This window comes from Doryrhamphus excisus, linkage group LG13 (assembly GCF_037039965.1).
Source record: "Doryrhamphus excisus strain RoL-2023G ecotype Guam linkage group LG13, RoL_Dexc_Guam_v1.1, whole genome shotgun sequence".
Classification (NCBI taxonomy): Eukaryota; Metazoa; Chordata; class Actinopteri; order Syngnathiformes; family Syngnathidae; genus Doryrhamphus; species Doryrhamphus excisus.
In genome coordinates this window covers 5,559,645-5,584,879 of record NC_136369.1, presented here as the reverse complement: position 1 = coordinate 5,584,879, position 25,235 = coordinate 5,559,645, and the positions used below count along the sequence as shown (strand labels likewise).

The 25,235-nt window shown below is 38.8% G+C and overlaps 1 protein-coding gene across 3 annotated transcripts in view; it reads left to right on the top strand.

Annotated features, from left to right (window-relative positions):
• The window catches only part of gpc5a (glypican 5a), a 133,861-nt gene extending 115,502 nt beyond the window's left edge, over window positions 1-18,359 (top strand). For all 3 annotated transcript variants that reach the window (XM_058089688.2, XM_058089690.2, XM_058089689.2), the window contains one exon: window positions 15,829-18,359. In XM_058089688.2, the coding sequence (XP_057945671.2) occupies window positions 15,829-15,980 (152 nt within the window). In that variant the 3' untranslated portion in view covers window positions 15,981-18,359. The remainder of the gene's footprint in view (window positions 1-15,828) is intronic.
• Window positions 18,360-25,235: the final 6,876 nt, after the last annotated feature.

Sequence of the window (25,235 nt, the reverse complement as noted above, 5' to 3'; positions counted from 1 at the left end):
TGTGCTGGCTATGCAGCTTAATCTGCTACACATCGATGCTCTGTATTGCGTGGAAAGTTTGCTGTGGCAAGAAGCCCGCTTGTAAATCATGCATATTGGATGAGACATGCAGCAGATGAGCTTGGGCCCTCCAGTCAAGCCTAGCATTAATTAAATATCAATTGGCCCTGCTTCCGTACCTCATTTCATGCCACATTCACACCTTGTCTGGGAATGTTGAAGTAAAGTTAAAATGAAGGTTGTGGCCTTGCAGTTCCATCTAATATGTAGCACAGCGCCGCCAAGTTGAGTTGATTTCAGTAGAGTGCATGGAAGTAAACCTTGGCAATGAAGCCTATCCATGGTCAACTGTTGTGTTGGACAAGACAGGGGTTTAAAACTTAAAATTACTGGTGCTAAATACTACTAACGATGTTACTGAAGCTGGCATGGGATGTAGTGTCTACACTCGGGTCCTTGAACCTTTTTTTTTCCCTGTGAGCGACTTTTAAAAAATGAAAATGGCCCAGCGTTACCCATACTCATTTTTGGAACAGTTATTTTTATAGCTTATTGCAACACAAATTAACTGAATGAGCTTTATTCACAACTCACATTCTGAGATTCATGAAAACTAAAACAATTATGTTTATATTAATGTTGTATTTCTGTATGCATGTCCAATATTGTCCAATAGGGTAAACCAGGGGTCTCAAACTCAATTTACTTGGGGGCCACTGGAGCTAGGGTCTGGGTGAAACTGGGCCACATCAGGTTTTCAAAAAAAAAAACGCATTTATGAAAAACAGAAAAATATACAAACTTTTTCAGTGCTTTGGTTCCGATTTTCTACAGTATAAGCTCTGATAAAACATTCCACTTATTTTTCTGCACAAAATAAGATGAAAAATAAACAAATCAAGAATAAAGAAAATCAATCAATCAGTAATAAATAAATAAATATAATAATAAAACGGCAAATAATAAAAACTTAAGAAACCACATAGTTGGTGGGTATACAAATTATTGTTTTCAGATTAAAATTAACAAAGCATTATTAGAGCCGTGTAGACATGACAAAACACGACTATAGTCACATTTATACTCTTTTTATTTACAACATAATGCGCAACTGCAGGGTCTTGAGACATGCTAACTCGCAAAATAGAGATCGAGCGACCTAAACGGTAGCCTCCAAGTTATTTCCTTTAAACTTAAAAAAGCCAAAAACTTACCACTTCCACACGGATTGGAAGGATAACTATTAACAGTTATTTAACCTTTAACATGAACATTAATCAAACATAATAATTTTTTCTGGCTCCATGATACCATACAGCATCCATATCAAACTTGCGCGGGCCGCACTATCATTAAACTTTCATATCAAGGCGGGGGCCTCAAACTTGTGTCATGCGGACCACATTTGGCCTGCAGGCCATGTGTTTGAGACGCATGATAATAAGAGTCACAATAAGAGTTACTTTGACAAAGCCATTGCGCTATTTGGGTTTCATATACGTATTTGACTGCCAACGTTTATATCAAACATTATTCACAAAGCAGATCTCAACTTAAAATAGTATCACTGGCCATGTCTACAAGGAGGATACCACAGGGTTCACAGGCCAGCTGGGAGACCTGGAGCCTTCTCCTGGTTGGTCATATTGGACGATTGGGAGTCTAAGGGATTTTTGGAAATAAGCAAAGTATTCATCTACTAGAGACAATATTCTGATATTACAATTATTATATATGATTATCTTATTTTATGGTTCCCTAGTATACCTGATACATGAAGATTTGTTTGAATTGGAGTTGCTGCTCATCTGCCACCCTCTCATCACTGACATTTATAGTAAGTCCTTAACCCCGTTCACCTTGGAGTCCTTTTGATGATGTTTAAGGGATTGGCTTAATCCTGAGAGGGAAGGTTGGAGGGCTATGTCTCCCTGCTGAGCGGATGAAGCCACTTAATGGATCACAAAGTTAATCAACCACTGGGAGAACGAGTCAGCTGGAGGAATGGGTTAAGTTATTCCACTGCGGTTCCTCTGAGACAGACACACACACACATGGTCTCTTGCTTTATGAGTCGTTTTGTTTAAAAAATATATTTTTAGGTATTCCTCTTATGTTGTATAACTTAGAGTTCTGAGGTGTCTGCGGGTGTGTGAGGACCCCATAGTTGTTTCTGGGTGTGCCAAGATAAGCATGCTAATTCACTTTCTGGTTTGTTTTCACTGAGGGAGAAATAGAATTCCAAGAACGGTCCAAAAGATATGTGGCATTTTTCGGATGTGCTTTTATATGCATCACCCTGAAATGTCTGTGTAGATTCTCAGTCATCCCAGTTATGATAATCAGACCAGACCAGCTTCTTCTAAGGAAGCCTTTTGGATGAAAGGTAAACCATCTTCAACAAACGAGACGAGTCCATTTGCCTCAGTTCAGCCTTTGCGGATTACCCTGAAATATCTCAATTGTAAATGTGAGTCTGCAAGACATATACATAGAGTACCTATATGCATTTCTACTGATTTTACTTATTACTTATGTCTACTTTAGCAATTAATCATTTAAAATGAATACTTAACATGTGCACTCCAAAATCTTTGTGATGGTACCCTGGCAAATGGCAACACTGGATCACCTACTTTAGTTGTTTATAAATTGGTTAATCAGCCTGGACACCTTGATGTTTTAGTACCATGGAACCTGTATTAGAGAATGATCAGAATTTTTTGGCTTACGTTGAAAATTTACGATAAAATTTTGCTTCAATATGGTGTCTTATCATGTTATTAATATAGTCCAACTGAGTCCAAATAGGTTTGTAATGACCAGATACTTGTCAGCAAACCTGAACCGGAAGTCATTGTTCCCCAGCACTCGACTATGACATGTTCACTTGTCAGCATTTTGATCAAGAAGGTGAGAAACACTATTTCAATTCAATAATTTCAATAAATTCAATAAATAACTCAATATTTTTTCAATTATATTAATTCATTAATTTTTAATTCAATAAAATAATTCATTAAATAACTTATAGCATCGTATGAAGGCGTCATCCATGTGCTAACTACCTGTCCTTTTCAACCACCAAGTCTTTAGTCACATTAAAAAAAATGCATAAAATAAAATTTAAAAATAGAAATAATAAAATAAAAAAAATTAAAAATAAAAAATCTAATTGTTTTGTATGCCTTAAGATGCATTTCAAATTTTTTCTGCATGTAAAGCTATTTAAAAACGCGTCCTGTGTTAAAAATTAATTAATTGGATTTGCAATCTTTCTTTTGAAAAGACATTTCAATTTCATTTTTTATGCATTTAATTATTTTCCGTATGTAAAACTATAATTGGAAAACTTCTAAAAATGTGTTTTGTGTCAACATTTTTTTTTTTAGCTTTCCAGAAAGAATTCATCGTATTTACATTATAGTCTTATGGGAAAAATGGATTCGGTTATCATTCATTTTGGTTAGAGTTGAACCTTCTGGAAATGATTAACGATGCTAAAATGATGCTTGGTACTGCTGTTGGTAGTTGTGTGCCGCATTAAAATGATCTACACAAACATCAAAAACAGTATATATTAATTTAGCGCTTACGTTCATTGGCATCTAAAAAAATCCACTCCCCAACTTTTGGGGGAAGCTAAAAATCTTCCTTGTTTTACTTTAAATGACCTCAGAAAAAAAGGACATGCAGACTTCCTGGCTCATGATCAGGTCATGATCAGTTCTTCATCTTCAGCGTGGTGAGGAGCTATCACTGGCCTAATCAACCATTAACAATTCCACAGCAGCTCTGATGAATTTGGGCCATGCATGTTGCTGCGTAATCCCAGGGAATAGAGCTCAGAGCAGCTGTGTTTATCTAAAGGTTAATGGGAGGTTAATAAGAGAGGGAAGAGATCACCGTGCATTTACAAACTTTATTATAGAAACTGTGTTTTCTAAAAAAGAGTTACATGATCACTCGTTAGTATGTGTAATCATGCTAATTAGCTAACCATTTCTTTGTCAGTCAAACTAAAACAAAAGTTTTGGAATTGGGTAATAATCAGTCGCTGAGGTGTTTCATTAAAAATTGGCGAACTGCAGTTGAGGCACTTGGTTTTGATTGGATTGCATTTTTTTAATCAACACCTTGACAATGTGCTGTTTTTTTTGCATGCATAGTTATGGACACAATCTAATTTCAGGTATGCATGTTAGAGTGGAGTAGAGACGTGTGGTTTGATCACCATAAATTGCAATTCACCTTCTTTATAGTGAATCATTTAATCACTTATTAAGTCAACAGTCACCGTATTGAAAAAACAGTTGCAGTTTAAGACTATGAGGTCAGAGTTTATTTTTAAAAAATGTATCAATTGCGGGCGGCACAGTGGGTTTTTCTCCGGGTACTCCGGTTTCCTCCCACATTCCAAAAACATGCTAGGTTAATTGGCGACTCCAAATTATCCATAGGTATGAATGTGAGTGTGAATGGTTGTTTGTCTATATGTGCCCTGTGATTGGCTGGCCACCAGTCCAGGGTGTACCCCGCCGCTCGCCCAAAAGACAGCTGGGATAGGCTCCAGCATTTCCCGCGACCCTTGTGAGGAAAATCGGTAGAAAATGAATGAATGAATGTATCAATTGCAACATTTTGATTGACAGTTGCAGTTGTTTTAACCTAACAGGGAATACTTTTAAGCATTTTTAATCTTCTTTTTATTCAAGCACACAATGAGCACTCATCCCCCAATGCCCTTGCTCATTACGACACAAATTGCTGAGTGTATAGTGTGATGACTCTGTGCTGTTCATGTGACACAAATTTGCGTTTGGGCCTATTTTTCTCAGAGGGTTTAATTCAATGAAAAAGAAGGAAGGGTTTTAGGCGAGCGGCATGTTCATGTGTTCATTTGATTGTTGTGTGTTAATGTTTTGTTTTCCTCTGCGGAGAAAGGAGCTGCACATGAAAAATTTACAACGTTCCTTACTTTGGCGAAGACTTGCTGATCCTTTTGTTACAATATTAACGAGATTGTTTTGAGCATGTCTTGTATAACTTGACAGAATTGTTTTTGGGAGTAGAGAATACTTTTTGTATAAATATTATGATTCTTTATAGAGAATGACATTTCCATTACGGTTAAAATTGATCTTTTTGGGGGGTTAATGGATGTCTTGCCATGATATCGCAAATAATTTGAGTTATTTTGCCTGAATACATTCTCCTTGAAAAAAAAGGTGTGGACATGGGTACCGGGATAGGAATTTTTCAGCTGATTTGTATTCTGCCAGTGTTTGTGTGTGTGTTTGTGTGTGTGTGTGCAACCTGAGAGTGAGTGACTGGCGGTCAGAGCCCAGTATTGACTGCTCTTCGGATGTAATAGAGGCTGGGGTGATGGGATCCTGGACATGAACACTCTCACCGTGGGCATGTGCAGCAGAGCTATAGAGGATATAAGCAAAGCACTTAATCATTCTGCTGGCTCCATGCAGAGATGCACAAGCTTCTGTATTTTAGAATAATGCTTCGCCCTTGAATTAGATTCCATTGATCTGCTTCACGCTATAATTGCACACCAACAGGATGGATGCTGGTTTTATTGTGGGTGAGCCGAGACACTTGAAATCCTTTCGCTGTAGAAAGTAAATTAAATCAGACAAAGGCAGACTGACCTGATTCAAGGTGACTGGCTTATGTGCATTCCTGTCAGTTAACTCTTCTGTCTGTGTCTGCTTTAGTTATTTACACCATGTAACTTCATACTTTTAATTGATTGGCTCAAATTTAATCTTGGAATTTTACAGTTTCTTCTGATTTCAAAACGACAATGTCAAAAGTACTTAATTCAGTCATCAGACAGAATAAGAGCACAACTTGAACACTGTGGTTGCTTCATCGGTATGTATGTTTTGGGCACAGGTGTCAATCTCGAGGGCTACATCTGGCCTGCATTGCAATTTCATCCAGCTCGCGGCAAATTGCATTGATTTGGCCTGCTTCACGAACCTTATCAAGAAAAGTTCCTTTCGCGATTTGTAATTAAACGACTCTCTCGATACTCTACTACTTAGTTTTAAAAGTGGAGCCAATATTGTAGAGAGCACAAAAGATTTAGACCAAAAGCCAAATAATTTAACTGTACATGACTAAAAACAGTATTACTTTTGCTGTTGTACTTTGTCTGTACAAAATAACACCTTAAAGCAGGGGTCTCAAACACGCGGCCCGCGAGCCAACTGTGGCCCGCAGGACACTAGTTTGAGGCCCCCGCCTTGATATGAAAGTTTAATGTTAGTGCGGCCCGCGCAAGTTTGATATGGATGCTGTATGGTATCATGTACCCAGAAAAAAATTATTACGTTTGATTAATGTTCATGTTAAAGGTTAAATAACTGTTAATAGTTATCCTCCCTATCCGTGTGGAAGTTTTTGGCTATTTAAGTTTAAAGGAAATAACTTGAAGGCTACCGTTTAGGTCGCTAGCTCTCTAGTTTGCGAGTTAGCATGTGTCTCAAGACCCTGCCGTTGCGCAATATGTTGTAAATAAAAAGAGTATAAATGTGACTATAGTCGTGTTTTGTCATGTCTACAGGGCTCTAATAATGCTTTGTTCATTTTAATCTGAAAACAATAATTTGTCTACCCACCAACTATATGTGGTTGCTTAAGTTTTTATTATTTGCCGTTTTATTATTATTATTATATTTATTTATTTATTACTGATTATTTATTTATTACTAATTGATTGTTTTTCTTTATTCTTGATTTGTTTATTTATTTTTCATCTTATTTTGTGTAGAAAAAATTAAATTAAGATATTTGAGAACAGTGGAATGTTTTATCTGAGCTTTTCTTGTCAAAAATTGGAACCAAAGCAAAGTTTTTTACATTTTTTTGTTTTTAATAAGACCAGAAAAAAATACATGATATTGAGCCTAGATAATACTGTAGTAATAATAGTAATAATAATAATAATCATAAGAATTTTATAGTTTGTCAAGTCAGAATTTTGCAAATGTTGAGTCTCTGCACATGTACTATTTATGACAAGCATCACACCATACACACTAATATAACACAACTATATACTGTAATATATAAAAAGGAATATTTCAGCGCCTGTATAGGTTGTTGAAGGAAAACAAAGGTGGCGATACCAACTCAGTATAATAACATACTATACGTGTGCAAGTGTACATATAGCTGATTGTGTGCTGGAGGGACGATCAAACAGAGAGGTTATTGTTAGTGTTTGAAGCATACTAAGCTCAGATTCAGTTTTCAATCCTCTTCACGCATTACTTTCTCATGTTCAGGTGATGCACGCACCAATCTGGCACTGCTATACAGTAAATATGTGAGACAGCTCAAAAAGTCAAATGTGATATTTCTAGATTGACTCAATATTGAAAAGGAGGATAACCATGAAAAGATTATTCATGGCCCATCAGTCACTGGCAAAGTAATGACATTGATATGATTTCTGGGGATAAATAGTATACAGTATTTGTTTTGTATTCTCCGAGTGTCTAAGACTAATGGAAATGGGATGCCGTCTCCAGCACAGTTATTTTCAATTGTTCTGCCTGCACTCAGCCTTCCTTCCAAGAAGTCTCAGGTGGATTCTTGCTATTAAGTGTCTCTCTTCAGTTGATCTTGTTCTCGTGTAAACAAAACAATTGAAGCAAACAACTCCTGGCTTGCAATATGCACTTATCTTTTTTATTTACACTCGTCCTGACTGCTATTCTTTTTCAAACATGCCACACTTGGCCTTCTTCCTATGAAATAAAGCCAATGTAAGACCGAGTAGTTTGTTATGTTGTCAGTATGCACTCACTGGCCGGAAGATGGGGCAAGATTTGATGATGCGGTCCACCGTCTGCATAGGCTCCCCGATCACACAGTATGGTAACTAGCCCTGTTAACTAGTGGAAATTAAGCCAATTGCAACAAACTGAGACGCAACAACTGATGCAGAAAAGCCCTCTGATTAACCCTAAATTGATATAATAATTAATTCATTCATTTTCTACTGCTTGTTCCTCACGAGGGTTGCGGGGGTTCTGGAGCCTATCCCAGCTGTCTTTGGGCAAGAGGCGAGGTACACCCTGGATTGGTCGCACATATAGACAACCATTCACACTCACATTCATACCTATGGACAATTTGGAGTCACCAATTAACCTAGCATGTTTTTGGAATGTGGGAGGAAACCGGAGTACCCGGAGAAAAACCCACGCATGCACGGGGAGAACATGCAAACTCCACACAGAGATGGCCGAGGGTGGAATTGAACCCTGGTCTCCTAGCTGTGAGGTCTGCGCGCTAACCACTAGACCGCCGTGCCGCCTGGTATAATAATATTAGTCATATAGTATTATAGTATTAGTCATAATAATTTATTATTAGACACCCATAGTTCCTCACTCTAAGTCCATTATTAATTCACAACATTCACAACACAAACATTGATTCACATTTACACACCAGTGTATACACCAGTGTGCAAAGTGGGTAAAGCGTCTTGCCCAAGGACACAACAGCAGTGGAAATAAACACTTACACACTAATATGCATTTGTACTAGTACTCATACTAGTAATATACAACCTGGAAAGTCTACGTGCACAGTTCCCCAACAGGATGTTACCATGCATGACTTGCGGATTATAAATACTAGCATTGTTTTGCTTGCCGATCAATTTTGCAAGATCCGCATCATCTGTGTCGTACAGTTACACTTATTGTAATTTTGGTTGCACTGTGAGTGACGTTGGCCTTATTGTTCAGAAACCACAGTAAAAGTTGACACAAAACTTATTTCTTGATCGGCACTACAATTTATCAGGCATCTGCAAATGCCGCTCCTCTTTATCTCCTGTGTGTCGCTCTGGCTGTAAAATGTAAGCGACAGTTTTTTTTCAGTTTTTTATCTGTCTTGCACATACAAAAGACGCAATCCATTTTTGGAATCTTAGCCTTTTCCTGTTCTTTTTTCCACATTTGTTTTTAGACGGCAGTGGTGGTAAAAGACAAATATACAGACTTGCTACAAATAGGTGATGATAAAAAGCAGGCTAAGGTGAAGGTGGGGCTCAGAGGAGACTTTGAGGACACACTTCACACAAAGACTTCTAGGATGTATTGCACACCCATCCTCATACAAACACACACATTCATGAATTATAAAACCCAGTCACTGGGTTTTGCTGGCTCTTCTTAATATAATGCCAGTGTAATCTGTCTAACTTTAGTTGTTCAGTGCAGACTGAAAATAATCCTCTTTGACTTCTCTCAGGGTTCAGTTCTCAGGTTTATTTCTGGCAGCAGCAGTCTAATAATGCTGTCAAATAACACAAAAATCAATGTGGTTAAATGGTGGGGAGGTCTCTGCCCCAGGTAGAAGCCTTCAGAATGCTGTATATTTCACTTCTTTCAGCATTTAATGGCTTTCTTGTGAAAACAAACATATGACCCCAATTGTGGATTGTCGCACATTTATACTGGAAAACAAACATACATTTAACATGTACCCCGGAAGCAGTGGGAGTAATGTTAATGTTGAAGTTGGCATTCCGTGACCCACGATACTGGAGCAGAGAAGGTAAAGATTCCACATATCACTTGGAACATTGACCCTTACATATATCCACACAAAAGCAACTCCATGTGTTTTGTGTTTTGAACTGCAGTTAGTGTGGTATTGATCCTTGCTGGTCCAAGTTCTCAGGAATCAGCGACTATTGATTTCACTTCAGTTGTATGTATCTTTGGCTGACCAATGTGTCTCTCCCTGTTTTCCCAAAACATAACAACCACGTCACTATGGGTTTACTACCGCTCCTTTCAAATTATCTTCCAAAGCCACTTGTTTAAACATATTGGGGGGAAGTAATTGTTATTTATTTGGCAGTGGTGCCGAGACGAGTGCCTGCATTTTGTCTCGGAGTATGCTGCATCTGTGGTTCAGAAGGCAGCGGATGCGTCTGAAGGGGCCCAGCTGAGGCAGACAAACATGCTTTTCATTCAGGTTTTCAATAACTATTGTGAGAAGACTAGAAATAAACACATTGTAAAATACAAAATGTGAGTTGTTGATACCAGCATTTTATTTATTTTTATTTATTAACAATCATTTTGGCTTTGTTTGGCTTGAAATAAGATATGTAAATAAACGTATTGGTAGACGTATTGGTCGATTTCACTCATGGCCCATTTATCATTGCACTAAAATTAATATATCTGCAATATGTCTGTTCCTGCATATGCTCCTGTGCAATACTATGTGTATATTCTGGATATCTTGTATATACGTATCTTGTATATATCTTGTTAAATTGTCTTTTTTATACTTTTTTTTTTTTAAAATTTGACTACTGCACTGAAAGGAGAAGCTCTCCAATCTCGTTGTACATCTTGTATAATGACAATAAAGGCCATTCCATTCCAGGATTGTTATCGGCAGCATCAAAACCTGATCAGAAAAAAAAAAATGACTGAATGCTCAGAATGTCATTGGATGAATGCTGGTTATGCCACATATGAGCCAATCAGATCAAGAAGTGGACAAATAAAGTTCATTTAGGTACCTTAGTAGAATGTAAACATACTTTCCTTAAGGAAACAGTCACATTATAAGGTTAGAAAATACATGACTGAAATTAGGATAATTTCCTGAAGGCATCCTCCCATTCATACTCCTTCTGCCTCACATGTATATTAGCATTTAATTTACTTCTTCCTACGTCATTGCACCTGCACTGACTAATAAGAGAAGACAGCAATGACACATTTTGGTTGACCGTAAAATAACCAAATTTAAGTTTCACAGGAGGAATACGTTGAGTTTTAAACCCTTGTGTTGTGAGATCTAATGTCCTTCATTCCCTTTTATTTATTTACTTTCTTTTGTTCTGCCTTGTGGCATAAATTGTATGGTGCAAAAAAAATAAAATAAAATCCGCAGAATGAATTCATCAGACAGACAAATGTAGTCAGACTGCTTGCTGCTATATTGGAGGTTCTGAAGCTTCAGTGAGAAAAATCGATGTAAGCTGCGGATGTTCACTGCTCCTGTGTGCAATGTTCTGACTATCTGTGAGCTATATACATTCAAATGGCTGTCCTGGGGACTGCTTCTAAGTGAATCAATAGGTGTTTAATTTCAGGTCACGTTCGGATGCTGAAGCGATCAAGTTTTATTCTTATTATTCATTATTATTCCGTTGATTTTATGGATATATTTCAGATGACAAAAATCAATGTAGAAATACCATTCTAAACTAAAATCATAATTTAAATTCATGGTGGTTACTTCAGGTGTATCATACAGGGACAGTTGAAAATTGCTGAATACAAAGCGAATACTCTTATTTCTTCTTTGGGTAAAGTCTGATAACGCAGCCTTTATTGACTTTGAAAGGGTGTGTGCAATAGTAATCCCGTCTTCGACAGACTTATGATGCCCGGATTTAAGTGTGCATCTCCTCGAGCAGCTGGCCTTGTGCTGGAGTTGAACCTCCCTGCTCTTTGAGGATGAACAAGATAGAGTCTGAGGTGTCCCGAGGAAAGATCATCAAATCTAAAGAGAGCGTTCTGTTTTACTCAGGGGGGTGAACCATGAATTTCCTCCTGCAACACTTGGGGCTTCCGAAGAGGTGTAAACAGCAAGATGGATGTGGACAGCTAGTGTAGCACAGTTGTCTCCACTGATATCTTTAGCTGGCGGGATGCAGTTTAAAAGGGGTATACTCACTTGGGTGTGGGGGGCCAGGCAATTTCTGCGGTGATAATGTCAAGATTAGAGGAAGCTGCTGATGTTTTTATCTTTTTTAATCGATCATCGTTTAGTTCCGTGGTGTGTCTTCTCTTGATATTTTGAAATGTATCATGGTATAGTTTATTTGCTTCAGAAATGCTGAGGAGCATGTTTGGGAAGATCACATGGTTACATTTGCACAAATCAACATGTCTGGAAAAGGAGTAGTTAGAAGCAGAGATAATTTAATTATACCTCTTATCAATATGTTACTGATATTTAATTTCCATTATGTAATTTTTCCACATTGACACTTGACATGCATGAATTCTTACTCCGTATTGCCCAGCAATTTTCCATGTTAATGCGTTAAGTCATTTAGATGGTACACCTGAAAACATGACTAGTTTGTGCACACAAAAGGCACACAAATTGTGACAGAAATTGTTGTACTCTTGCAACATAGTCTGCACAATGCTCGATGTTCCCGCATTGTCACCACATCCATGAAGCAATCGTAGGATTATCTGGTCCGGCTTTGTCCCGCAGGAATCACCCCTAGCTTCATTAATTCCTCTATTTGCAAGGGGCCGACAAGATTTAGAACTCCAGAGAAGAAGCTCTCATTGCAGAGAAGAAAAGAGGGTTATTATCTCACAACTGCAGTACGATTGCCACTTGCCAAAGACCACGGGAGAATGCAGAAAGAAAAAGGCACAGACTAGAAGATGTCACTTTGGGCATTATTAACATTATTATTATTACTTTTTATTACTTTTTTTTATTACTTCACAAGAAAAATCAAAGAGGCTCCAGAAATTACTTGAGAATTTCCCCCCAACTTGTTCTAAGAGGCGGTGGTTAAAAGTTAACCCATTCATGAGAATGTGACACACTTTGATACGGATTATCTGCGTTGTTTACCAGCAGGTTGCGTTATGTACACAAAGATTATGCTTACCAGAAATTTTTATTTCAAAAATATTTCAGTTTTTATTGTTTACTGCAGGGACAAAATGTGTGCAAGTGTGAAGGTGGCTTTTTGATCTTTTGATGTCTTTATTTCTTAGTCCTTACTAAGTCAAGATGATGCAATTTTGTCTTAAGATGTCAAATATTAGTTTGGCTTCCTTCGGTGTTCCATTTATCTTGACGAAGATTTAGCAGTTGGTGTCTAACAATGGCAAAACACATCCCTCCAACATTATCCCATAACAAACGAGCTAATGCCATTCCTTTTCACATATGCCCTAACCCAAACATCAATGTCTTGTTTAGTATTAGCAGGATTTTGTTACTGCAATAAAACAACTACTATTTTTTGTCCTTTTCATTTCTAAGCTACTCCATTTCAGAATCAAACAAATTGATTATATGTGCCCTGTACTGGTTGCTACCAAGTGGTAAACATAATTTTAATTACTTCAAGATATAAAGATCACACAAGGTCTCAATGTGAATTTGACATTGCATAAAACACAGCCCAAGCTATGTATTATCTGCCAAGACAGCTTTTTATTTGTAAAATACATTGTAATGGTAATGGTTTTATTTCATTTGAACATGCATCAGATTACAATTGAATGCATCCCATAATCAGTTCACAGTTCCACATGTCCAAAAGGAGTAGGAAGAAGCAAAGCTGATTAAATCCTACCCCTCCATCTGGTACTTTTACAATCAGTAACTGCTACATTTGTTCACTTCCTGCTTTCCATAATACAGTTTAAGTTTTTTTTTTGTTTGTTTGTTTTTTGCACCAAAGTACGAGGTGATATGACCATACAGTGACATAATGGGTACCATAGTAAGTGTCAATATAGTGATACAGTGAAGAAAATAAGTATTTGAACACCCTGCTATTTTGCTATTTCTCCCACTTAGAAATCATGGAGGGGTCTGAAATTTTCATCGTAGGTGCATGTCCACTGTGAGAGAGATAAACTAAAAAGAAAAATCCAGAAATCACAATGCATGATTTTTTAACAATTTATTTGTGTGATACAGCTGCAAATAAGTATTTGAACACCTGAGAAAATGAATGTTAATATTTGGTACAGTAGCCTTTGTTTGCTATTACAGAGGTCAAACGTTTCCTGTAGTTTTTCACCAGGTTTGCACACACTGCAGGAGGGATCTTGGCCCACTCCTCCACACAGATCTTCTCTAGATCAGTCAGGTTTCTGGGCTGTCGCTGAGAAACACGGAGTTTGAGCTCCCTCCAAAGATTTTCGATTGGGTTCAGGTCTGGAGACTGGCTGGGCCATGCTAGAACCTTGATATGCTTCTTACGGAGCCACTCCTTGGTTTTCCTGGCTGTGTGCTTCGGGTCGTTGTCGTGTTGGAAGACCCAGCCACGACCCATCTTCAATGCTCTGACAGAGGGAAGGAGGTTGTTCCCCAAAATCTCACAATACACGGCCCCAGTCATCCTCTCTTTAATGCAGTGCACTCGTCCTGTCCCATGTGCAGAAAAACACCCCCAAAGCATGATGCTACCACCCCCATGCTTCACAGTAGGGATGGTGTTCTTCGGATTGTACTCTTCATTCTTCTTCCTCCAAACACGCTTATTGGAATTATGACCAAAAAGTTCTATTTTGGTCTCATCTGACCATAAAACTTTCTCCCATGACTCCTCTGTATCATCCAAATGGTCATATGCAAACTTAAGACGGGCCTTGACATGTGCTGGTTTAAGCAGGGGAACCTTTCGTGCCATGCATGATTTCACATCATGACGTCTTAGTGTATTACCTACAGTAACCTTGGAAACGGTGGTCCCAGCTCTTTTCAGGTCATTGACCAAGTCCTGTCGTGTAGTTCTGGGCTGATTCCTCACCTTTCTTAGAATCATTGAGACCCCACGAGGTGATATCTTGCATGGGGCTCCACTCCGATTGAGATTGACCGTCATGTTTAGCTTCTTCCATTTTCTAATGATAGCTCCAACAGTGGACCTTTTTTCACCAAGCTGCTTGGTAATTGCTCCGTAGCCCTTTCCAGCCTTGTGGAGGTGTACAATTTTGTCTCTGGTGTCTTTGGACAGCTCTTTGGTCTTCGCCATGTTACAAGTTAAAGTCTTACTGATTGTATGGGGTGGACAGGTGTCTTTATGCAGCTAACGACCTCAAACAGGTGCATCTGATTCAGGATGATACATGGAGTGCAGGTGGACTTCTAATGGGCAGACTAACAGGTCTTTCAGGGTCAGAATTCTAGATGATACACAGGTGTTCAAATACTTATTTGCAGCTGTATCACACAAATAAATTGTTAAAAAATCATGCATTGTGATTTCTGGATTTTTCTTTTTAGTTTATCTCTCTCACAGTGGACATGCACCTACGATGAAAATTTCAGACCCCTCCATGATTTCTAAGTGGGAGAAATAGCAAAATAGCAGGGTGTTCAAATACTTATTTTCTTCACTGTATGTATAGCACATCATGACTGGTTCAAGACACAGGTAATTGGTTGTTTTTAGCCTTATGCATTATTTTAGCTGTTTGAAAATTAACTATATCAGTATATTTAAGTATTTGTGATTTTAGAAATAAGGAGTTAGTATGTTCTCTGTCGGCGGCATAACATACTAACTCCTTATTTCTAAAATCCTTATTTATGTCAGATGGTTAAATACACTGTAATAACAAACACTAATTTTCTAAAGTTCTAAATGCTACATGTGACGTTTTAATAAATAATTCCCATCAAGTTTCCAAGGGAAGCGTTCTAAAGTGTCCAACAGCAGTGATACCACATGTTACCTAGCTTCAGTTCCATGGCACTCTGGTATTCCAGACACCTCATGGGGTTGGGGTGCAAAGGTGACGCTTAGCTGCATCAGCTCACGATAATAAGTAGGCTGCAGGAAAATTAACAATGTCCCGAATGGTTTAGTAGGAGCAATAATAGATGGCTGCTGGGAAAGGTGTGAGAAATATAAATGTAGTTATAAGAGTTCAAACGAAACCAGAAAATGTGGATGTTCTGGGAATTGCACAATTTTCTTCAGCAAAGCTATTTTTTTTAATACCACACAATAAAAATGGCTCGTTTCTGTTTTTCTTTCAGTGAATCCAGATGCGTCCAGTGATCACAATCATCATCATCATCCTGCATCTGCAAAGGATTCCGATGTGACGGTCCTATCCAGGAGCGTTGGACTGACTGGATCCATTGTTGTCATGATAATACCTTGGTTACATTTGCTCTCTGCGCTGTAACAGCTGCATTCAATGCCAAGACTTCATTCCAACTTTATTTAAAGGAGGACATATGAGCGCCAACGTGTTAACGGGGCACCACTTCCACAGGACACACGGGAGTTCCACTCTAAAGACATTATCTCATATTCGAGAGAATGTATTCTCCTGCTTTAATTGAAGATTACTTTGAATCAACAACTTGGCATTTTAACCCATATTTATGTCAACAGTAACTATAGTATATTTTCTAAAGTGCATTAATTTAATTTTATGTCAGATCCATGCCCTGTAGCAAAAATATACCGTTGCTTCAATGGTGTCTGCACAAAATCGACTATATTAAATAGTTTGCTGTAACAAAGTAATATATTTTTTTATGACTGCTATTGGATGGGGAAATAGAAAATAAGTACATTTACACAAAGCTGCTATAAAATAGCAAAGTTTTGGACATCTGATTGAAAGCTGTAATATTTGCCATTCCACCCAAAGTCAGTTGAACTGCTATATTTAAATTGCAAAAATGACCTGCAAGGCTTCTGCTGAGAATAGCTGTAAAGGGATAAGGTTGGGGACATGAAGCCAAATGGGGGAAAGGGAGGGACAATTCACCGTTATTTCTTCTTTAGAAATAGATTACTTTCCGCAGGAGTCTATTATCCTCTTGCAGACTCTATCTGACTCAGGCTCCATCGGGCTGGAAGGGAGCCGTCAGCTCCTGGGGCCTCAGGTGAAGAAGAATCCAATCTTCTCATCCTGTTACCTGGCTACATATACAATATGTAGAATATGTACATTGTGAGTTGCTGGCGGTTTGACTGGATACAAAACAGCAACTGCTTTGTTTCACAGATGACATGAAAGTCAATGGCTGAGAGAGAAGTTATTGTTTATAGTATAGCGTCCATTCGTTTGCTTACACTGGATGTCCAGGAGGACATTCTTTGAACCAGGCATAAATCATACAATAATACTATTATTATCGGTATTATTATCATAATACATATACTTATAATACTTATGATCACAAAACAAACAAAATTATACCCTTTTTTGCACAATACACAAGTATCGTAAGGCATCAAGAAGATGCACTTGCATTGTGAAATGTAATAAGATAAGATAAGATAAGATAAAATATGACCAGGCTATACACTGAGATCTTGCTAGTGAGTTAATATGAGGCATTATAGAAATACTTCACATAGAACCTAATATATTGTGTCACGATGTGGGCGTCACCCTCTCGTGACAGCTCCTTTAGTTTCCTTCCTTGCCTCTGTTCCGGTTTTCATGCCCTTATTTTGGTAACTACTTCCTTTCTTGTTCCCTTCCGTTTTCTCTCTGACTCATTTCACACACCTGTCTCTAATTTCCACACTCCCTATTTAGTTCAGGTGTGTGCTCTTTCGTTTGTGGCTTCATTGTCTTTGTGTTTGGTTTGCCTGTAGTTGCTGTCTACATAGCTTAAATTCCTTTTACCTGCATTTTTGGTCCTGCTCTCTGCATCCTGGGGTCGCATTGCTAAGCTCGCAAGCCCGCTCGTGACAATATTGCATTTATTTATTAATGTTAGGCACAATAATCCCTCATAAAAATCTCTAATAAAAGTGCGGCCGCTGCCCACACTAAGCTAATACTCAACACTGAACACATGATGTCACATCATGTCCTTCACATATCCGTAACACATTTATTGTAACACACAAGCACAATTTACGTCTTAAATGGCTTATTGTCCCTATTATATTATATATACCACTATATTGGATAATACGAGTATAACATTGACCATAGGGTTTGTTTTTCATGTCTAGAGAGCTGTAATAATGTTTTATGTCCTCACATTTATAAATAAGAAATATTACTTTGCAGATATTCACTTATCACGGTCAGGTCTGGAACCAATTTGTACAAGTTAGAAAATATATTTTGTTGAGCATTGGGGAAAGGGTAGGAGTTGATAAGTTTATGCTTCTACCTACTTTTTTTCTGTCTGTTTGGATAATGTTGTATTGTGCCTTGTCATATTCTAACATGTTCAAAATAAAACCATTCATTCACACAACAACCATAGGGAGGGACCGCAGGCCCTTCTGTTGGGAGATAGAAATCCTTCAGTTCCTTTTGTAAACACTTGATTTTGTCATAACCAAAATCTGATACACGCATTGATACCTTGTGTTTTTAACAAGACCGCGGGCATGACATGGCATCAGTCACTGACTGTGTTTTTGTTGCTTGCTTGCCGGTGATATAAAGTCAGTTGGAAAACTGCCTGTAGTACGGAACGCGGTGCTTTAGAGGAAAATACAGGGACCCATAACATCAACTTTGACATTCCAGTAGATGAATGACATTATTACAGTGACTCCACTGTGATTGACTGGTGAGCAATTCAGGACAAGTACAAATAAATATTGTCCACACATTTTAACTGAAGTAAAATGGGTGGAGATTAATGATTTTTTGATGAACAGATCATTGACATTTCATATATGTTTGTCTTGATATGTTAACCAATATGAATTTAGTGATATTAAAGTCTACAGTCAAATTTACGTGATTACTCATGCTTGTCATGCAAAAGACAACTTCGTAAAAATATTAATCTTTTATGAGAATATGTGCTGTACAATTTCTCTTTTGGACTTATTCACCCTTAGGTAATTAAGATATAAAGACGCAGCATGGACACAGAGTGTGTTTTCCCACACAGAAACTAAGAAATGAAGGAGAGATTAATGACAGTGATTTCTAAGCCGCTCTCCCGGCCGAAGCTACTCTAGGAGTACAAGAGGCACTTCCTGGCCCTTTTGAAGAAAATGCTGTAACGTAACCTTAAATTAATTCCACTCTTACACCAGCTAACATTGAGGTATTGAGTACATCCAAACATAGTTACAAACCCATGTCTACATACTGCAGCTCATGTCCTAAAACTAACAAGGCTAATCAAACAAACAAACAAACAAACAAAAAATATATATATAGGGTACTCCGATCCATCAGCCACAAATCGGTACCGGCCGATATCAATGAAAAAGGACGGTATCGACATCGGCCAATGCTTTGATCCCCTTTGCCAATCAGTTCTGCCCCCCACTGCAGCATTCAGAACAAGCATGCCTGGCATGTGTGGGACTTCCTGTTATTGTGAGAGAGATATTGCGCCTCAAAAATGTCTCACCGGGGTGGCGCTTTAAAAAAAAACTTTAGATTGGTGTGGCATTTGGGGCCAAACACTTTGCAGGGTGTGGTGAGTTTGAGGCTTGCGATGTGATCATCCACCAGGATGCATTGCAATAGCGTTTTAAAAGTGCTCATGATGTCAAAAGACATGGCAATTTCGTTAGTTTGGCCGTGCTTGTTTTTCACCATTGAAAATTAAACAGATCGGAGTAAGTCTGTTGACATTTCCAAAAGACACAATTCTGTTTGAATTTTGTTGGACACATTTCGAGGATTGTTTTGGTAATGTGCCTCTGATCAAGGATAGTTTGGGCCTGATGTGCTTCTACCATCCGCTGTCCCGACTATTTCCTCAACCCAGAGAAAATTAGACAGTGGAAAAGCGTGCTAAATCATGCTGTTTTGTGGTTCAATATGGCCTATTATCAGTAAAAAATATGCCCATTTCGATATTTATTATTATTTGTAAGAAGCGGCATAGTACAACACCTACAGCTTGGGCTGAAAGTGAACCGTGGCATGTGCGTTCCTTTTATCGCTTCCTCCCACATCCCCTTTCCCTTGGCTCTGCATGACATAGGCAATTATGTATTATACTATTAAGTGCTGAGGGCAAGTCAACGATTGGAATGTTGGAAAGTAGCCATAGAGAAACAGCCATTCACACTCATTTTATAGTCTCCAATTAACAGGCATAATTTTGCTATGTGGGAAGAAACCAGAGCAGCCAGAGAATTGCATCAGAAGAGCATGCAAAGTTCATATAGACATGCTCAAACAAAGATTCAAACCTTTGCTTTCTTGACCGTGTGGCCAACATTCTAACCCCTAGGCCACCATCCCTTTGGTTTCCAACTAAAATCATCAAGGAAATTTTGTCCTAGTTTTGAAACACTGGCTAAATTCAAATTTGACACAGAAGTGTGACTGCAGACATATTGAGTTTTTATATTGAGTTGATTGATGCAAACAGTTTTAATGAGATTGCTTGCATATTGTGAAAAGGTACAGACCTCCCCTTTAACCTCACGTACGAACATCAACATGTTTACACTGCACAAACCGAGAAAGAATTAAGATGATGATATCCGTACGTTTTGTATGTTGGAATCAAATCAGTTGTTCTGTTGGTCATGGTCTCCATCCCAGCCATGACTTTATTTTTTAAGTAGGTACACATGTGGACAAAATTGTTGGTAACCCTCAGTTAAAGAAAGAAAATCCCTCAATTCTCACTGAAATCACTTGAAATTTACTAAAGTAACAATAAAAAAAAATTTATTGAAAATTAAACAATCAAAATCAGCCATCACTTTTGAATGGTTGATTAACATAGTTATTTAAAAAAATAAACCAATGAATCAGGCATGGACAAAAATGATGGTACCGCTTCAAAAGATAGAAAACAACTTGACTAAAGTCACGTGTGTCCTTTAATTGTCATCATAGGTGTCTTCAAACTCATAATTAGTCAGTCTGCCTATTCCTTATTCATTTAAACCACCGAAAGGTATTTTCTCGGCACAATGATACACATACTTGTGCTAGTTCTGTCAACAACAGCAGCGACGCTTACTATGTCTGCTCTCCCTGGGATGGCTGTGTCTTCCAGCACAAGACGTGTGCTCCAGTCCTCAGGTAAAAAATGAGTCTTTGTTGCGAAATTGAGCTACGTATCCACTCTTCTGTCTGTGAATGACGCTGAAATTAGCAGTTAGCGAGGTATCGTGTTATAAAAAGATAAAAATAGTTTTTTGCTACAATAATAACATCGCTGTTTCTTTTAATATACAAGAAAGTTATGTAAATGGAACGTTGTTGCCCTTTTTGTGAGGCTTTAGCGTCCTAATATTAGGTATTTTCCTTGACATTCATTGCTAGCTAGCTCATATTAACTTGTTTTCTTGTGTTATAATGTACAGAAAGGGGAAAGAAATATATGTTCATGTTGTGAATAATGGGCAAAATAAAAAAAAAGTGCAGTTCCCCTTTAAGCTGGTGCGTGGGCCAAAATAGACTCTGATTCATCAACAAATAAAAATTGAGGCATAATGCCAGGAACACACACACACGCACAAACACAGACATTAGCAGAATTTTCTTTAAGCCAAGTCCGTCTATTGTGTCATACACTGCAGATATTCTTACTTCAATCAAACGCAGCATGACCTTCAAAAGCAAACATACTGTCAGAAGGCACCGACCTGATAAAAGAAAACTCATATTTTATTGCACTGTCTCAACCCTAAATCTTCAAGCACTGTCTTTCTTCCTATAGTTCCTTGCTGAGAAGCGGATGTCATGCTTATCATCGTTGCCTGCCTCACACTTTCTGTGGATGTTTTGCCAGTTCCATATATGACACTAGCTGATATATAATTCATGCTTCCTAATTAGATGGTAAAGCAGCAGCTTAGGTGAATGAGGCACCGAGTGGATCAGAACTTTGAAAGGATTGTGGGGCGAAAAATGCAGGAACAGGAACGACTTGAGGCGTTCACCAAATAATGAAAGGTTCTCAATGGTGTTATAGTTGTGTGTGTGTGTGTGTGTGTGGGTGTTCATTCATTCATTTTCTACCGCTTATCTTAGCTGTCTTCGGGCGAGAGGCAGGGTACACCCTGCACTGGTCGCCAGCCAATCACAGGGCACATATAGACAAACAACCATTCACACTCACATTCATACCTATGGACAATTTGGAGTCGCCAATTAACCTAGCATGTTTTTGGAATGTGGGAGGAAACCGGAGTACCCAGAGAAAACCCACGCATGCACGGGGAGAACATGCAAACTCCACACAGAGAGGGCCGAGGGTTGGGATTGAACTCCGGTCTCCTAGCTGCGAGGTCTGTGCGCTAACCACTCGACTGCCGTGCAGGGGGGTGGGTGTTACGACACAAAATATTGCACTACTGACTGCCAGGTCAGGTCACTTTTTGGTTGCAGTGCACCATCAGCTGCTTAAGCCCTGCTAACATATTAAACCAAAGGCTGCATATGTTGAATTTCAGAGCCAACAAATCTTGGCTGCTTTTTGGGTTGTAAGCCTCTTTAGCTTTGTCTAGTCTATTGAAAAAAGAGAGCATTTTGTACCTGGCACAGGAAGCAAATGTTAAACATGCTGAACTAGGTTTCTTTTTTTTTTGTCGTTTTTGCAAGTGTGCTGATCATTGTTGGGGACAGCCTGAACATTTACAGCACGGGCTCCCTCCATTCCTCTCATTCTGGAGTCAAGTGGCGGGTCAAAAGGGGTAAACCGCTTCTTTCTCTTGCCTGCTGCATGCTAATGTGCAGTCAGTCAGTCAGGAGTGAGCAGGCAAGCCCCTCAGGATGGGTTTTGCACTGAACTATTTTTTGTCTGTCGAAAGATCAGGGAGGGTAATCTCTGTCTCTACTATCGAGGACTGTTCTGCTGTGTAATTCACTCCTTATCCTGAATCCTGAGAGAGCGAGAGGCAGCACAGTCAGAGAGGAGGAAAGATAAGAGAATTTACTGGAAAACCTTGAATGTACTAAAGCAAAAAAATGTATGAGCAACATGATGGAAAATGTCTAAAGAAGTCTAAAGTCTGCAGAATCAGAATATGATTAAGCTTCAGATGTAGTTTCTAGCAACTACACAACGACAGGAGGGGATCTCTGAAAAGGCATACAGCAATCCCTCATTTATCGAGGTTAATTTGTTCAAGACCCGGTGTGATAAGTGAGTTTGCGTGAAGTAGGATTCTTTCTAAACATAATATTTTCATCGTGAGAGCATGTTTATAACCTTCTAAATGACCTCCCAGTTTTTAAGATTATTAGAGCCATCACGACATTGACAGCATACTTCCTGGTGGTATTTTCTCATCAGTTTAAAGGTATTGACATTTAGTGACCATGATACCAAGATAGAGTGAGGTCACAAATGCGATGAAATGACAAACTACTCTGTACTGCAAAGTGATGCAATGTACTGATATGAAATTATGTTGTGACCACTTTTCCAAACATGTACTGAAATAATAATTTACTGATTAAGAGTCAATAGTATTTCTGGACTGAGAGTGGGAGGGGAACAACAAGAAGAGATGGGAAGGAAAAAATACAAATTCCAAACTAAAATCCTTGTAGAGGAGCAGTGTGGGACGCGGCATACATTTGCACAAGTATGACCAGCATACATTTACACAACAGGAACACAAGACTAGTGCCACAAAATCCCAGCGCAGCCAGCCACAGCCCCATGCAGCCAATTAAGGCGCAGGCTGTGGTCCCCATCACGCCCGCACTCGGGGTATATAGCGGCGAAGGCGTTGGATGAGTTACGGGGTGTGTGTGCAAATGCGCATATGCATGTCTTTGGATGCGTTGTGCATATTACCCCCATCAGGTACACCATCTTGGAACCTTGGTGTGCAGGGTGTCACTGCGACAACACAGCAGTTGCCATGGAGACGTCCGTGGCTGAGCCCAGACAACAAACAGGTGTCCGTGAAGAATTACTGGAGGGTGGGAGTAGTTGTTGTCACAACACGATGTTGGTAAACCATTGAGGGATAGGCCGAAATACAGATGAAGTAGTTTGTTTGGGTTAGTGGAAGTAGTTACATTCCAATAGAATCCCGTCTACTTTGTTTGTCGATCGTGGTCTCTTCGATCCATCTGCCTTAGCAAAGCCAAAAGCTCCTCCTTCCTTGTTGTGATTCATATCACAGTCCGAGTGCTAACAGCTTTACCCACCATATCAATCATGAGGGGCAGCTGTTGGGGTGCGTTGAACCGCCGCTTCCATCTTAAGAATCCTGCGATACACCAAGGCAAGTGCATAATCCAAACAGCACCAGACCTGTTATCATGGTTCTGATTGGGTAGACGTCACCAAGTATTTGACCTTCCACTTCTCACAACTGTCCATCATGTACCCTTTGGTGACTGTTCCGTCAGGGCAGAAAAGTTCTCAAGATCAAGATCTTCTCGTCAAGAATCTTACTCAAAATCAGCTGGGATAGACTCCAGCAAATTCCTGTGACCGTAATGAAGTGGCATTTCGTCATTTAGCAAATTCAGTCAACCAATAGCTACTGTTCTTTCTGAGGAGGTGGTAACACTGGTAGGCACAATGCTAATAGCTTGTGTTTTCTGTGCATAACAACCACGCACTTCGACATTTCAGTGTAACAAATCTATGTCGATTACCCTGCAGAAGTGAAGTGCAAAAGCATTCTGGAATCGTCAAATATCGTCAAATACTGCAAGACATACTGAACTGAACCTCTTAAAAAGACTGCTTTTGGTGATCTAAAGGGAAATTTGGACAAAAAGCCACAACAAAAAATATGTGTACAAGTTGGATGGAATGCAACCTTCAAAAGCAATAACCACTTCTGATCAAGGTTGCAAAAGTACGAGGGGGCCCTTGGGAGAGACCCAACGCAGAGCATTGCTCTGGTTCTTAAGTGGATCACACACAGAGGGACAAAACATCAGTATCTCATCTCACTTGTTAATCATAAAGTAGAACATGAAGAAAACAGCTTCCATTGAAGTCTGTGTAAAAGAAGTAATGACACTTTGAAACTTATTTATGTCTTATTATACAGTGCTGGGTTAAAATCCATTTAATTGCTCAAGTCTTATGGGAGTGAAAATTGAAAAGCAAGGTTTAATTTCAAAGGTCTCTATTTTCAAGGGACTTTTCACCGTCTCCAAAGCCCTAACACTATTACTTTGTCATGTAAAAAGCAATTACAATGAGAGCCTGAATGAAATGTGTCACCAGAGGATCTATTAACAATGTCCTCACACTGCGATACTTACAGTCACCACCCTACTTTCACGGGCATCACTGAGTTTTGTGAAGGACAACGAAAAGGCATTGTTCTGTCACATTTGTCACATCTCTGATGTAATGGAGTCTATTATTTAAAGGTTATTAAAGAACCCTGCTTCTTATATGGTAGTCTGCATAAAGATGATATGCAGTATGATTTGGGGCTGATTAGCCCGACTCACATTCATAAAGGTTTCTTGTTAAAGTTCTCAACAATTCTAAACTGACATTTATACTTTATCGAGCATTCATTCATTTTCTTTGCT